Raw genomic sequence first — 16910 nt, forward strand, 5'->3', positions numbered from 1 at the left:
TATAGAGCTAACCTCCAAATTGCATTTGGAAATTTTAGACACTTTTGTTAAGGTGGTAGGTGGTGCTTCATGTAACCGCATTGTTTCTTGTTTCCATTCTCTTTTTAAGAGAAAATGTGTTTAGGTTATCTTTTCCTCACTCTTCTCATTGTATTTTTGTGTGTTCCCATATATCCTATTCTTTGGTAACATACTCGCATATTCTTCCCTTCTTAACCTATTGTGTTTATAAGTCTGAATATCATTTAGACAATAATTCAAGGTTATTTTTCTTCTTTTACCCAAAATTGGAACAAATATAGCAAGACTCTAGGATGAGGCAGATCCCGATTTTTCTTTCACTAGTTTTGTGACCTTTTAGCAGAGTTTTTGGCGTTTAAGTAGTTCATAAACAGTAACAGCTTGAATAAATGCTACTTAGGCTTTTTTCCAGAAACTTTTTTGGCCAAATTAAAATGAGTAATTTCATAAACAGCGAGGAAATTGAAGAAACAATATTTATTGCCTTTGGTATAAACAGCAATGCATATGTATGTGTATTAAGATTTTAAATATGTAGAACAGATTGTAAGATACAGAGTATATGTTTTCTTTTATAGGTGTTTGTTTTGACCTGCCATTTTAAAAATTAAATCAAAATGCCAATAAGACCAGATCTCCAGGTATGTAGTCCTGGACCAAAAGCAAGTATTTTATTTTAGTCTCTAAAATCATTTTTTGTTTGTTCATAGGTATTAAGTGCTATATTTTTAAGAAAGACAAGCGTTCTTGTTTTTATGAAGAGGTCAAGAGGAGAATAAATGCAAATGTTATCTTTTCATTTTTAATAGATTTGTTTTCAATATTTAAAAATATTTAAATTATAGACGCTAATTATTTATGTGTATATGTATCTAAATATCTTTTATATTGAAAAGAATCATGCATTGATTCATGTTTAAAACTTATGCCTGAATATTATCATATCAAAGTTTAAAATGGTAAGATACTTCATTTAGGTAAAGACTAAGTTTTATCTATTTAATTGCTATGCAATTCACTCCAATCAGATTGTAGTATGAAAATTACTTATTAATGATGTTTACATTAATACCTGGAATGACAGATTTTGTAAAGGTTATACAGTCATGCGCTGCTTAATGATGGGGATGCTTTCTGAGAAATGCGTCATTAGGCAATTCTGTCGTTGTGTGAACACCATAGTGCATGTACACAAACCTAGGTGGTCTACACACGTAGGCTATATGGTATGTAGCCTGTTGCTTCTAGGCTGCAAACCTGTGTAGCTTGTTACTGTACTGAATATTAAGGCAGTTATAACACAATGGTATTTGTGTATCTAAACATAGAAAAGGTACAGTAAAAATATGATATGAAAGATGGAAAATGGTACAGCTCTATCAGGCTCTTAACTATGAATGGAGCTTGCAAGAATTGAAGTTGCTCTGAGTGAGTCAATGAGTGAGTAGTGAGGGATTTTGAAAGCCTAGCACATCACTGTACACTAATGCAGACTTTATAAACACTGTACACATAGGCTAAACTAAATTTATAAAACAACATGAGATTAAATCAAACATAAGAGAAAATTATGCATTCAGAAGATGTAATAAACATGAGATGTATGAGGCTGCTTGCAGGCCTAATGGCATACTGTTTTACAGCAGATATCTATAATTAGAAAGAGTACTAGTATACTCTAATGTAATAAAAAGTATAGTGCAGTAAATATACGTAAACCAGTAACATAGTCATTTATTATCATTATCAAGTACTATGTACTGTACATAATTGTATGTGCTGTGCTTTTCTATGATTGGCAGTGCAATAGGTTTGTTTACACAAATATGTGAGCAACGTGTTGTGATACGAGGTTACAATGGCTATGATATCACTAGGCAATAGGAGCATTTTAGCTCCATTATAATCTTGTGGGACCACCATTATATACGTGGTCTGTTGTTGACCCAAACCTCATTATGTGGCACATGACTATAAATATGTAATACAATAAATATTGTGTTTGTGTGAGAGAGATGCTTAACTCATTGGTTGGTATAGTTTCTAAATAGTGCTTTTAACCATCTATGCATTTTTTATACATTTAAATCTCATTAAGAAGTTGATAGATATATTTAAGTTTTATCCATGGTATTACAGATTATTTACCATAAAATTTATTTTACTTCTTTCATTAACAGGTTTTTGTTGAATTCAACATAATGATGACTTTCCAATTTAAGACATTAAGTGGAAAATTAGTAAAATATATTTTTCTTATATAGAATCTTATCAAAGAAACTTAATCTGACTACATTACTCCAAATTTAAGAGTGGGCAGTTTAAAAAAAATAAGTGTGCATTGATATTATATAAATTCTTTTGAGAATTTTCATGTGAAAACCATTCTCAAATTACTAGATTGCATAAGGTGAATAATTTTCGTTTTGATTCAATATATGTGCCATTAATTATATTTCTCTAGCAGTTGGAAAAATGCATTGATGATGCTTTAAGAAAAAATGATTTCAAACCTTTGAAAACACTTTTACAAATTGATGTTTTTGAAGATGTGAAGATTAAATGCAGCAAACAGTTTTTCCACAAGTTGGATGACCTTATATGCAGGGTAAATATATTTATTTTTGTTGAATTATTGTTATCATTATTTGATAGCAGTCTACTTTCCAGGAAAGTACCATTGGAAAAAAAATGAATAAAAACCTTTGGCAAACTCGCTTATAATTATATAAATAAATCTTTATTTTACCACTTGCTTTTTTTTTTAATTTGACAAGCTCCAAATAGCATATTGGACCATTTTCTAAATAAAGTACTAAAATAGCTATGTTTGCCGGGTTACCACTGGTGAAAAATAGTATACATCTTGGAAGTTTAAACAATTTAATCTCTTTTTTAAAAGCCTATCAATATATTCTGCATGTTATATGGACAAAGTTTGTTGCTTGCAAATATAAAAAATAATATCCAAAACCTTGGACTTTGTAAGACAGGTTTATATGCAAGAAAATGTGGTTATTGACAATCTCTCCCAGTATTTGAGATTTGCTTTGATTCTAAAAGATTGCGTAAAAATTTATTTTATTTGTTAAATACCTAGAGCTTTTTAGAATGGAAAGTAACTTTGTATCATAGTCTAAAGTTTCTTGAATTTATACAGATCTGCATTTTTTATCCTCACTCGAGAATATGTTTTTTATTGATGAAAGGGAGAAAGAAAGAGAAACATTGATTGGTTGCCTCCCATATGCGTCCCAACTAGGGTTCAAAACTGCAACCTAGGTATGTGCCCTGACCAGGAATCGAACCCACAACCTTTTGGTGTATGGGATGATACGCCAACCAACTGCTAGATCTGCATTTTTGTACTGAGTTTGTCATTTACAGGCTTTAGACAAGTTGCTTTTTTTAAACCACATTTTGTCCTTTGTCCTTGGAGATTAAAATTATAGCTTTCAGGATTTGTGAGAATTATAAAGTCCTTAGCCAGTTCCATGCTATTTTGTGTTAACAGATGTTTAAATGTATACTTTTCATTTCAGGAACTTAATAAAAAGGATATCCAAACTGTTTCAATCATTTTGATTTCTTTTGGAAGATGTAGCAGGAATATCAGTATTTTGGGGCAAGTTGGACTTCTAACTTTGATAAAACAAGGACTAGTCCAAAAGATAAGTATAGACTGTGTAACATTCATATGAGGGGAATATTATTAAAGGTGTGCTTTCTAATAAAGTAAATGCTTCAAACCGTTGAAAAATAAATTTGGGTACTTTATATAAAACTTTGAGTTACAATAAAGATTTTTATAACCTGTAGTATGTCACAAGGAAACTATTCACAGGATCCTTGATAATCATGTGAATTTAAGGCCACAAGACTCTCTAGCGACTTTACTTGCTTTATTTTCTCTTCAGCTCATCTTAATCACTATCTGACTTTATTATTTTTTAATATTTATTGTCTGTCTGCCATACTAGAATGTATGGCATTAATTTTTGTTTGTTTTGTTCGTTGCTGTATACCCAGTGCCCTGAACAGTATCTGAGATGTAGTTTATATTCAAATATTTTAATTCATAAAAGTGAAAAATACCAAAAATTATCAAATAGTAACAGTGCCGAAATAATCTAACTTGTGATTATTATTTTCATCTAGTATATGAATGTATCTGAACAAGGAATTTGAAGGGGGAAATAAAGGTCTTCTACCTGGAATTAGTATTAACTTTATCCATTCCCATCCAAACAATGGGCACATAGAGTGAGTTACCAAAAAAACAAAAACAATCACGATGTTTTGAAAGCATAAATTTATTTTGATACAATACTGGAATTTTAATTTTTATTATTTCTTTATTCCTAGGTTTACTATTTATACAAATATAGATAAGTACATTCTCAAAATTGAATTTAAAATAACTAATATACATTTTTCTTTACATGGTTGCCTGGTTTGAAAAATCCAAGGAGATAATTCTGAGTCGAGGAACTTCAAAAGATGAAGCTCTTATAAATATGATAGAAGACTTATTTGATCTTTTGATGGTAAAATCACATTGAGTAACCAATGTTATAAAGCTTGTGCTTATTTAGTATATATGCTGCCTAAGTGAGCACTTTATTTAAAAACAACTTGTACATATGTCTCCTTTTTTTCCCCCCACAATTGACCTTCTCCCAGTCTCCCCTACCCCCAGGCACATGCCCTCACTCCCTCCCAGTGTCTTGCGTCCATTGGTTATGCTTATATTTGTAATACTTTAAACAATAAACAAAGAAAAGAAAGAAAAAGAAAACACAGTTCATGATGAAAAAAATTAAATTAAAAATAAATAAAAACAATTTGTGTTCTATATGCCTTAAGCCTAAAAGACAGTAACAGAATGGCTTGTGACTTGGTTGGATTAACCTATTCAGATTGTAAAGCATTTATCTTGTGTAATGTAATTAAATAATTAGTACTTATGTGGTGAGTTCAAATTTAACCTGTTATTTTAATACTATTTATAATGGTTTATAATATAAGACAGTAAAATATTAATATTATTCCTTGCTTTTCAGGTCGTATATGGCATCAGTGATGAAGGTATAATAAACATTTTCTTTTATGGAACAGTAATTTGCAGTTAGAGTTTTAGTATAATTTTGCAATTCTCATAGCAATTTTCCCAATATTAGGAATTCATTATCTAATTCGGGGATCAACAAACTTTTTTTGTAAAGGGCCATATAGTAAATATTTTAGGTTTTGTGGGCCAGAAAAAAAATTGAGGATAATATGTAGGTACTATAACAAGAAAGAAAACACATTTCCACAAATGTTTTATTGGTGCAATTCAAAACATAATAATTGAGTATGATGTTTTTGTAATACAGGTATACTAATGTGAAGAATAGCACTCTTTTTTGAGGGGATGATATATCACTTATTCAGGTTCAGAGTTAGTTTTTGCTCTAGTCAAAATTGATTATATTCATTTATTGATGCTTATATGTAATGAGAATATATATACATATATAGTGCATTAGAAAATCTTTTCATGCCAATGACAAATACTGCTATAAGTTTATAAGCATGATTCTTTTTTAAAAATATATTTTATTGATTTTTTACAGAGAGGAAGGGAGAGGGATAGAGAGTTAGAAACATCGATGAGAGAGAAGTATCTATCAGCTGCCTCCTGCACACCCCTACTGGGGATGTGCCCATAACCGAGGTACATGCCCTTGACCGGAATCGAACCTGGGACCCTTCAGTCCGCAAGCCGACGCTCTATCCACTGAGCCAAACCAGCCAGGGCTATAAGCATGATTCTTAATTGAGCATATTCATCACTTAGAAAGCATTTATAGAATTATATTAAGTTATTTTCTTAATATTTGCCTTTTAAAATGTCATTGCACTACAGATTAATCACTTTAATTGAAGGTTAAGTAGAAGCTCCTCATCTGCACAATTAAAAAGATTTTGACATATGGAAACTTTCCCTTGCACTTACATCAATGTCTAAAAATGCTGCTGGACCTGTAGTTGGAACTTGAAAAAAAAAATATCCCCTATAAATATGTGTGTGGGAATGGAGATGTCAATTCTTGTTTTAGTTTTTGACAACCTAGGAAGTACAGAAAGAAGCTTGGCATTACTTGTAATGCAAATAACTTCATTTAGTGTCATTAAAATGACTTTACTGAATTATAAGTTTCTTATATAGCACATTTTTGCCTTGTAATTTTGGGTTGAGGTCATTAAGAAACATTATTGACTCTGCAGCACAAGGTATTACCAAAATCATTCACTGGTAACTGAAGATGGCTAAGTTCATGAAAGTAAATGAAATTCACCTTGATGCTACTAGTTCAATAAAACATGATAGATTCAAACATTTCCAGAGTACTTGCTGATGAAATGTATTATTCATCAGCGGTGGGTTGAATTTGGTTCATGGGCCATAGTTTGCCAACCCTTGAGCTAATGGAACAAAATTTTCAATAGTCCACTGAGAACTCTTCCATTCACTTATGGCTAGCAGGTGTCTTGTGAAAAGCAGTCAGTCCAAGTTATGTTTATCTCTGTGTTGCTTGAGAAAGAATTAACTAGAATTGGTAACTGAGGCTGGTGAATTATTTATACATAAAGGAACAGCTGCTATTTGCTGCCATCAAAGCCAAAATGTTAAAGATCAGTTGCTATTTTGTTAGCTGTAATTTAATAAAAATTAATGGAGATTTCCCTATAAGATGGAAAAACTAATAGACTTGCTTTTTATGTAGTCACCTTCTCAAAATAAGTTTACATTTTGAAAAAGTTTTAATTTGTCCCTCATTTTTTAAACATTTTTGAAAATGTCTTTGAAAGACCATATGTGCTTTTAGTTGAACTACTATACAAAAGAAATCATATGATAGTTGAGAATTACATAGATATAAAATTTTAGGCCATTGATCATTAGCTAAATGTGGTTGTCTAGATATCAAAATTGTTTACTGTGTCTTTGAGACCCAACTTCTCTGACCTCATTTGGAGACAGTACCTCATTGATCACTGTTACTTTGCTCTCTGTGTTAGCACTTGCCATCTCCTCACATTGGAATGATCTACCTCAGATATGCTCATGACTCACTATTGAATTTATTTAGGTCTTAACCTCAAAACCCACTTTAAAGTAGCCTTACTAAGCAGTTTTCTCTAAAATATACCCATGTATCACTAAAAAAAAATCAATTACTGTTTATTTCAATAGTAGCTACTACTTTTTCAATGATTTCTTTACAATCTAGCCTGAATTCTTACATTTTTAGAGTAGAAAACAGTCTTAAACCACTAGTGATTATAAAGTGATCTAACAGGGTTTTTAAAAAGTAAATTATTATATATTTTCCCCTAATTGAGTGATTTTTTTTAATGTGGTCACTTTGGAATGTTCTGTTACATTATTGGCATTTTTAAAAATTATTTTTAAAATTTGTATTATGAAATAGCATGTGGAAAATTTCTTTAAATATATTTAGTATTGATAAAGCCTAGTCTTTTGAGAATACGGTTACCTTTTAGGAATAGCTCAGAAGTATTGATGGCTATTATGGAATTTTTGAGTTATTAGTATTAATGAGGTCAGTTTTCTAAAAATCTCAATATAGAAGTTTACACTTTTGAATGATATTTATTTCATCCAGAAAAGTGCCTTATGTGCCTGAAATAAGAAGCTGGATTTGGATTTCTTTGCCAGAATTCAGTCATATCTGTTGGTTTTGTGTGTGTTTTTTTCCAAAGCCACACACATAGCTAGTTCATAGCAGAACCAGGACTGAATTGTATGCTTCCTGATGCCCAGGCCTGTCAAGTCGACCTTCTCAACTGAACCAGTACTTCCTTTACATTAACTCATATAAGTAAAGACTGTCTTTTAAAAGAATTTAAAATACACATTTATCAATAATTTAACACTTTTATTCAGGTAAAAAGCAAGTAGTGGAAAGTTTCATACCTCGAATTTGTGCCCTGGTTATTGACTCAAGAGTGAATATTTGTATTCAGCAGGAGGTAAAGTCATTTGTTAGATTTTTCTTTTGAAACTTAAAAATGAGAAAGAAGAAAATGTGGTAGCAATTTATCAAATTAAATAATCATTTTATCTTGGCACTAAATTATTTATCATGTAGTATATATCTGTTGTCTTAATTCACTGCCTGACATGATGAATATGTTACCTATTTATTGAAAATGAATAACCATATTGGCTTATGTATACAGATATCTCATATACCATCTAATATTAGGAGTTCTTAAGTATTAAATACTAAAAATAACCTTAATAGTGTGTAGATATTTGTACATTTGTATAACCATAAGAATAAATATTAATAAGTTAATATTTTTGCCTTCCTAGTTCGTAAAGTGATAATAAACATATGTTGTATTGCAAAGAGTATAACTATTTTAGTATAGAAATCATGGTATATTCTTTTTTCTTATATTCTACATTTTTTTTGTATTCACTATTTTATATTTTACTAGAGGCCCGGTGCATGAAATTTGTGCGCTCGGGTGTGTCCCTCAGCCTTGCCTGTACCCTCACGTAGTCTGGGAGCCCGCGGGGGATGTCCGACTGCCGTGGAACCGCTGCACCAGCCAGCTATGAGCCCAGCTCAGGGCTTCTGGCTGAGCGGCGCTCCCGCTGTGGAATCGCACTGACCACCAGGGGGAAGCTCCTGTGTTGAGCATCTACCCCCTGGTGGTCAGTGCACATCATTGTGACTGGTCATTCTGCCATTCAGTCTATTTGCATATTAGCCTTTTATTATATAGGATAGTCTTTACCTTTCTCCATTCCCTGCAAAAAATCCTATATAAAAAAAGCCTAGTACCATAATGGTGTCACGACCAGAATGACTGATTGACTAGTCACTGTGAGGTGCTTTGACCACCTCTCGGTCCCTCCCCCCCAGCCCACAGGCTCTGATTGCAGCATGGTGAACGGGGAACCACGGGGAACCAGGGTGGAGGTGGCGGCAGGGCAGGACTGGGACTGGAGAGTGGGCAGAAGATGGCCGTGATCGCAGGCTAGGCCTAAGGACCCTACCCATGCACAATTTTGTGCACTGGGTCTCTAGTGCTATGATAAAGAAAAAAATAGGCTTCTAAATTTATATACCTAGAATATTTTTCTGTAATGTTTCACAGAATATAAAATATTGATGGCTTATCTTTTTTCTTTTCTTTTGTAGACTCTAAAAAATATGAATGCTATGCTTGACAAAATACCTCAAGATGCCAGGAAAATACTCTATAACCAAGAAATGTTAAATCTCATGTAATAATTTCTACTGTATTGCTTTAATTAGTGGTTCAAGTTAAGAATTTAAAGGATGCTTTATAAGGCAACCATGAATTGCATTGATAATTAAAACTCATAAAACTGTTGTAGGTTTCTATTATAATTTATGGATATAATTTCTGTAAAAGTGTGATACTAGCCAATTGTAAATTTTAGTGAAGTCCCTCTCCCCAACATAGTCTTTCTATATAATTTATATTAGTCTAGTATATAATCTATTCTTTTGATTCATAGGAATAGTATGGGAGAAAGGATTTTAGATGCTGGAGGTAAGTTTTTTTTCAAAATGTTTATATTTGAAGTTATTACACACATAATAGAATTGTTTTAGTCAAAATATATTAACATTTTAATGTAGTGAGATGTGAGAGGATTATAAACTATAGTCAAGCAATTTTAATTACTTTAACAAGTAATTAAATGACAAATATTTTAGTAATTAACTGAAATAATTAAGCAGGAGTTAAATATAATTTGTACCCAAGTTGTAGATTTATGAATAATAACTTAATTTTCCAATAGATTTTAATTACTTTTGCTAAGAAGTGCCTCAAATGGTATTTTATGAAGTTAGGAGGTTAAATATTCCTGGGATTGATAGATTTATTTTTAAGCAATATGTTTATTGAAAGAACTCAAATTTTCTTTTCTAAGTTCCATATTAGAAAATTTTGATCTTGTGATTTTATCTATAGAATAAACAAAGTACTTTGGAATAACTTTAAATGTCATATTACACAAAAGGAAAACAAAGATTCTGTGATTTATAGGCCATTGAGTTGTTTTATAGTTCACAACTCTAATAATAATGGAATGCATAGTCTTTGAATATTTAGGAGTGTCTCTTAAGTAACCTTTAGAAATTTTTTTTCTCTCTTGTTAGTAAGCTTGTTTTGTTATTTGGGCTGTATTCATTTCTATAATAAGGAGCTAGTTTTAATTCATATGAAGAAATGGCAACAGATAAGTAATTTACACTAATGTTTTCTTTATCTTGCTAGTTGTAATACCTTATAAAATATATTGACATTTATAAACTCTTAATTTTTATAATTTCAAGTAATACATTAACTTTTTTTTCAAGATTATGACTTACAAGTAGGTATCGTAGAGGCTTTATGTAGAATGACGACAGAAAAACAAAGACGGAAACTGGCATGTCATTGGTTTTCAATGGATTTTATTGCTAATGCATTTAAAGGAATTAAAGACTCTGAATTTGAAACAGTAAGTAGTATAAAAATCTACACTAATAAAAGAGAAAGATGCAAATTGACCATACCTTCATGACGCCCAGCAGCCAATCAGGCGTGAGTATGCAAATTAACCCACCAAAGATGGCAGGTTAATTTGCATACACAGGTGCCAAGTGGCCAGGGGTGGGGCGGAATGCTTGTATTGTGGCCATGGCGACGATGCAGGCATTCCATACCGCCCCAACCCCTCAGGGCATCTGGGCAGCATGGGAAGGCAAAAAGGCAGCTCTATGCCGGAACGAAGGCAGAAAGGTGGCTCCAGCCGGAGCAAAGGTGGTGCCAGCAGCCAGGGGAAGGAAGGCTCATTCTTGCACGAATCTTCGTGCATCAGGCCTCTAGTAAATTATTAATAGCTTTTGAAAATTAATATGCTTTTTAAATATGTTTTTTATTATTGACATTATTACAGGTGACCCCCATTACACAGTCCCTTCCCCAACCCACTATTGTCTGTGTCCATGGGCTATACATATCCTATATAATAAAAGCCTAGGTGGCGTCACATGTGACATCATCACAAGATGGCCACCCTCAGGTCGTCACAAGATGGCCGGCAGGGGAGGGCAGTTGTGGGCGATCAGGCCAACAGGGGAGGCAGTTGGGGGTGAGCACTCCAACAGGGGTGGGCAGTTGGGGGCTATGGGGCCAGCAGGGGAGGGCAGCTGGGTGCAACCACGCCAGCAGGGGAGGGCAGTTGGGGGTAACCAGGCCTGCAGAGGAGGGCAGTTGGGGGAAATCAGGCTGTCAGGGGAGGGTAGTTGGGGGCAATCGGGCCAGCAGGGGAGCGGTTAGGTGTCAATCAGGCCGGTAGGGAGCGGTTAGGAGCAATCAGGCAGGCAGGTGGGCAGGCGGGCAGTTAGGAGCCAGCAGTCCTGGATTGTGAGAGGGATGTCCAAAACCGGCAGTCGGACATCCCCCAAGCAGTCCCAGATTGAGAGGGTGCAGGCTGGGCTGAGGGACACCCCCTTTCCTCCATGCACGAATTTTATGCACCGGGCCTCTAGTAAGTATATAAGTTCTTTGGCTAATCTCTCCCTGCCACCCCCCTCCCTCTGAGATTTGTCAATTTACTATGCTTTTTTAAAGTCTCTCTTTTTTAAAAAAATTAGGATTGCAGGATTTTTCTCAACCTTGTAAATGGCATGCTTGGAGACAAGAGAAGGTAAATTTAATGCAGATTATTTAATCTCAGGAGTAGGCATGTGAGGTTAAGTGATGTAAACTTGTATCACTTTGATAATGACAGAAGAGCACAGTATTTGCAGTGCCTGGCACCTTCTAGGTGCTCAGATACACTGGATGTCTGAGTTCACATTTTCTTTACTTACTAAGGAAATGAAAAATAGGTTGAGGGGTAAGTGCAATAAGTCATACTATTTGGATTTGAATCATAAATTTCTCTCTTTCTATTCTAACATTGGGCAGATTATTTAACCTTACTCACCTCTGTTTCCTTATCTGTAAAATAAGAATACTAATAATATGTACTTAATACATTTATTGTGAGGTTTAAAGGAGATAATTATATGGGAGTACTTGTAATCATATCTGACCAAGGAAGTATTCACTGAATTCAGCCATTTTTATTAGGAGTATTATTCACTTCTCTTCTTTTCCCATCTAAGGTCTATGGGAACTTTCATTGTATTAATAGTACATGCTAAGATGGGAATCTCTGCTCAGAGTCAATAGCATGGAATGTAATAGCAATCTCTGCTCAGAGTCAATCACTTCAGACATAATGGTAGTTTGAGTAGTACCCTCAAGATAATATGCTTTCTCTACAGAAATAAATTTTCATTAAGCTCTTTTTTAAAGTAATAAAAGAGATACGATTTTATTTAAATTGCTTTGACCACTGCCTGATTTCCCATTGATCCTAGGCATGATTTCTATGGCTAGTCAAGCTTATGCTGTTGTAAAGTCTGATTAATTTATTTCTTTACCTCAAACTTCTTATTTCAGGGTCTTTACATTTCCTTGTTTATCAGCATTTCTTGATAAATATGAGGTAAGTTTTAAATTAACATGTGTTTTAGTTATTGGATAAATTTTGATGGAAGAGCCAAGTGAATTATAGATTACAAAGTGACAAAAACTTTAACAATAGTCATAATTAGACAAAAAATACAGCTGGTCTATTATTCTGTATCTAAAAGACATTTTATAACATGGCATATTTGTAGCTGTAGATAAATGAAATACAAAGAGCTGTATTTCAAATATTTTTCTGTTTCCTTAATTTCATTATTGATTTATCATTCATGAATATATTCAAACTAAAACTTTCAACCTTTATTTGCACTTGGAATATTCATGATTGAGCTAGCTAATTTCTGTGTATAATACTAAGCATTTTTTTTATTCTTTCTAAATTTATTTAAATGCAATACTTGTCTCCTCTATGTTCCCTCCCCTTCCATCTATACTCTTTTAAAAAACAACACTCAACTATGAATTACATGATCATAATTCTCCGTTGTCACTTTTAATAGCATAGGATATATTAGTTTTATATGTTTATTTTAGTTTTATATGTTTATTTTATTAGCTGCAAATACCATCAGATGAAAAACTTGAGGAATTTTGGGTAGATTTTAATTTTGGGAGCCAGACCCTATCATTCTACATTGCTGGAGATGAGGTAAGTTTTATTCCCTTTGTACTATTTTATATGTATGTATATGTATATGTAAAATGTCCTTATTCAAACCCTATCAGTGTGGCTCAGTGTTGAGTGTCAACCCATGAACGAGGATGTCTCAATTTGATTGAGGGTCAGGGCACATGCCCATGTTGCAGGCTCGATCCCAGTAGGAGAAATTCAATTTAACAATGTAGCCTTAGCCAGTTTGGCTTGGTGGATAGAGCATCAGCATGTGGACTGAAGGGTCCAGGATTCAATTTCGGTCAAGGGTACCGAAGGCTCAATCCCTGGTCCTGGTCAGAGCGCATGTGGGAGGCAGTCAATCAATGTGTCTCTTTTACATCAGTGTCTCTCTCCCCCCCCTCCCACCCCTTCCCTTCCACTCTCTAAAAATCAATGGAAAAATATCCTCGGAAGAGGATCAACAAAACAAACAAAAAACCAATTTAGTAATATTGATTTCATTGTATATTTTATAGCTATTTCAATATATTTTAGTGTTATCTGAGTGATTTCTATTAGTATGGTAATGTATCAAGCTAATCCTAACTAATAAAAGAGAAACATGGTAATTAACCGTAACTTCGCTACCCTTCCCATTGGCTAATCAGCGAGATATGCAAATTAACTGCCAACTAAGATGGCAGCTAGGCAGCTGAGCGAACAGGAGGCTTGCTTGCTCCAGTGATGGAGGAAGCCAAGGTTCCCCACCTGCCGCTGCCGGCCTCTGAGCTTGCACTCTAAGAAACAATGTTGCAATTATAGAACCTAAACAAACCCCAGAAACCTGCTTTCAGCCAGCCGGCTTTGGAGCTGGAGCTGAAACAGTGTTTCAATTATAGAATCCAAACAAACCCAGATCAGCAGCCGAGGTCTCAGAGCTGGAGCCAAGCTTCAGAGCTAAAGCCGGCTCTCAGTTCCAGTGACAGCCATAGAAGGTAAATAAATCCCAGAATAAAAAAAAAGAAAAAAAGGAGAGCTTGGGAGCTTCAGTCGCCCGTCAGCCTGAAAACTGCCCTCAGCCCCTCACCCATACCGGCCAGGCACCCCAGTGGGGACCCCTACCCTGAAGGGGGTGTGACCAGCTGCAAACAGCCATCATCCCCTCATCCAGGCTGGCCAGGCACCCAAGCGGGACCCCCACCCTGATCCGGGACACCCTTCAGGGCAAACCAGCTGGCTCCCACCCGTGCACCAGGCCTCTATCCTATATAGTAAAAGGGTAATATGCCTCCCAGCACCGGGATCAGTGGAGCTGTGAGGCCTCCTGGCCCCTGGAACAGCATGACGGGGCAGCGCCCAAACCCCCTGATCGCCCTGTGGATCTGTGTGTGACAGGGGGCTGGGCCACAACCTCCCTATCTACCCTGCTCTGTTGGTGACAGGGGAAGGCGCCCCAACATCGATTGGCCCTGCTCTGTGTGTGACAGGATGTGGCGCCCCAACCCCCCCATGGGTCCTGCTGTGTGTGATGGGGTAGAGCCGCAACCTCCCCATCAGCCCTGCCCTGAGTGTGACGGGAGAGTGCCCAAACCCCCTGATCGGCCCTGCTCTGTGGGTGACGGGGCGGCGCCCCAACCCCCTGATCGGCCCTGCTCTGTGTGTCACAGGGGGTGGTGCCCCAACTCCCCTATTGGCCCTACTCTGTGAGTGACAGGGGGGAGCTCCCCAACCCCCTGATCGGCCCTGTTCTGTGCGTGACATGGGGGAGCTCCCCAACCCCCTGATCGGCCCTGCTCTGTGCGTGACTAGGGGGAGCGCCCCAACCCCCTGATGGGCCCTGCTCTGTGCATGACGGGGCAGCGCCACAACCTCCCCATTGACCCTGCCTTGAATGTGACAGGGGGCGGTGCCCCAACCCCCCAATCGGCCCTACCCTGAGTGTGACTGGGGATGGCATCGCAACCTCCCGATCTGCCCTGCTCTGTGCATGACGGGGTGGTGCCTCAGCTCCCCAATTGGCCCTGCTCTGATCCCGACCAGGGGCTGCACCTAGGGGTTGGGCCTGCCCTCTGCCACCCGGGAGCGGGCCTAAGCCAGCAGGTCGTTATCTCCCGAGGGGTCCCAGACTGTGAGAGGGCACAAGTGGGGCTGAGGGACACCCCTCCCCCCATAAGTGCACAAATTTTTGTGCACCGGGCCTCTAGTCCTATATAATAAAAGCCTAATATGCTAAGTGTCTGGTCGTCCAGTTAGCTGTTCAACCAATCAAAGCATAATATGCTAATGATATGCTAAGGCCACTCAACCTCTCTCTATGTCATGCACTGACCACCACGGGGCAGACGCTCCAATTGGTAGGTTAGCTTTCTGCTGAGGCCCGGCCAATCAGGATGGGTTGGACACACCCTGGAGCCCTCCCGCATCCCTCCCTGGCCCCAATTGTGTACCAGTGGGGGTCCCTCGGCCTGGCCTGCACCCTCTCGCAATCCGGGACCCCGTGGGGGTTGTCGGGGAGCCGGTTTCGGCCTGATCCTACAGGCCAGGCCACAGAACCCCACTGGTGCATGGATTCGTGCACTGGGCTTCTAGTTAGAAATCAAAACTATTTCTGATGATTTATTGCAACAGAAAAGAGAAATTAACACTAAATTTTTAACAGCTTTTCAGAAATAAGTTACAGGTTAATGTCAGATAAAATTTACCATTCACATGAATAAAGTGAATTGAGTCTAGAAAAAAAACAGTTACTCAAATACAGAGGCACTCAGAAATAACATTAACAGATAATGACAAATGCTCTTATTCAGTCATATAATCTTCTGCTTGAAAATCGGCGTTAATTCTTATTGGTAGTATTTGGAAGTGAATTTTAGTTCTTTTCCTTCTGTGGTATATGGTAGCTATGTTTAAAACCTCCAACCAGGCAGTATATTTTCTACTGACCTCTTTTTAACCTGAGGAAAACTCTTGAGCCTTTGTTTCCAAATAGCTGCTCCTTAATATTTGATACTTTGGGATACTTTAGCTCAAACTGTATTATCACTTTGCCAAAATCTGAGCAAAGAATTGATCTGTATGTACTAATCTAATTGTGGCATCTGATATTATAATGAAGCATTAGTCCTTTTAGTTGATCTCTTGTAAAATCCTGCTTTTTCTTCCAGTTCAACTCTTAAAAATGAACATTAATCAAATGCCTCTTAGGACTTCCACATACCTTTGTTTCTTTTTATTTTGTAGTACTTCTTAGACTGCTTGATTAAAATGGAGTTCCAAATACTAGCACTGTTTCTAAGAGGTGCACTGACAGTTTTCATTAGTTTATTTATTCCTGCTGGATTTGTAGGAATATTTTGTTTATTTTTATTGATTTCAGAGAGAAAGGGGGAGAGAGAGAGAAAGAGAAACATCAATGATGAGAGAGAATCATTGATTGGATGCCTCCTGCACACCCCCCACTGGGGATCGAGCTCGCAACCCTGGCGTGTGCCCTGACCAGGAATCGAACCATGACCTCCTGGTTCATAGGTTGATGCTCAACCACTGAGCCACGCCGGCCAGGCTATAGGAATATTTTTAACTGGATTTTCTTCAGAAACTGAACTTCAGTTTTGGGAGAAGAGGACAGAATCGTATTGATGCAGTTCCTGCCTTCATTCAGCTCGGTTTATTGGATGATTTAGAAAAAATAAGCAATATAGTATTA

The 16910-nt window shown here is 36.6% G+C and overlaps 1 protein-coding gene across 1 annotated transcript in view; it reads left to right on the top strand.

Annotated features, from left to right (window-relative positions):
* Window positions 1–638: 638 nt before the first annotated feature.
* The window catches only part of SYCP2 (synaptonemal complex protein 2), a gene marked incomplete at its 5' end in the record, with an annotated part of 101186 nt that continues 84914 nt past the window's right edge, over window positions 639–16910 (top strand). The window contains 12 exons of the mRNA XM_081097502.1: window positions 639–662; window positions 2486–2629; window positions 3564–3692; window positions 4464–4568; window positions 5085–5109; window positions 7979–8064; window positions 9249–9334; window positions 9593–9627; window positions 10443–10585; window positions 11724–11776; window positions 12580–12625; window positions 13166–13258. Of these exons, the coding sequence (XP_080953628.1) occupies window positions 639–662; window positions 2486–2629; window positions 3564–3692; window positions 4464–4568; window positions 5085–5109; window positions 7979–8064; window positions 9249–9334; window positions 9593–9627; window positions 10443–10585; window positions 11724–11776; window positions 12580–12625; window positions 13166–13258 (969 nt within the window). The remainder of the gene's footprint in view (window positions 663–2485; window positions 2630–3563; window positions 3693–4463; window positions 4569–5084; window positions 5110–7978; window positions 8065–9248; window positions 9335–9592; window positions 9628–10442; window positions 10586–11723; window positions 11777–12579; window positions 12626–13165; window positions 13259–16910) is intronic.

This window comes from Myotis nattereri, assembly GCF_964212035.1.
Source record: "Myotis nattereri genome assembly, chromosome: 8".
NCBI classification, from domain to species: Eukaryota; Metazoa; Chordata; class Mammalia; order Chiroptera; family Vespertilionidae; genus Myotis; species Myotis nattereri.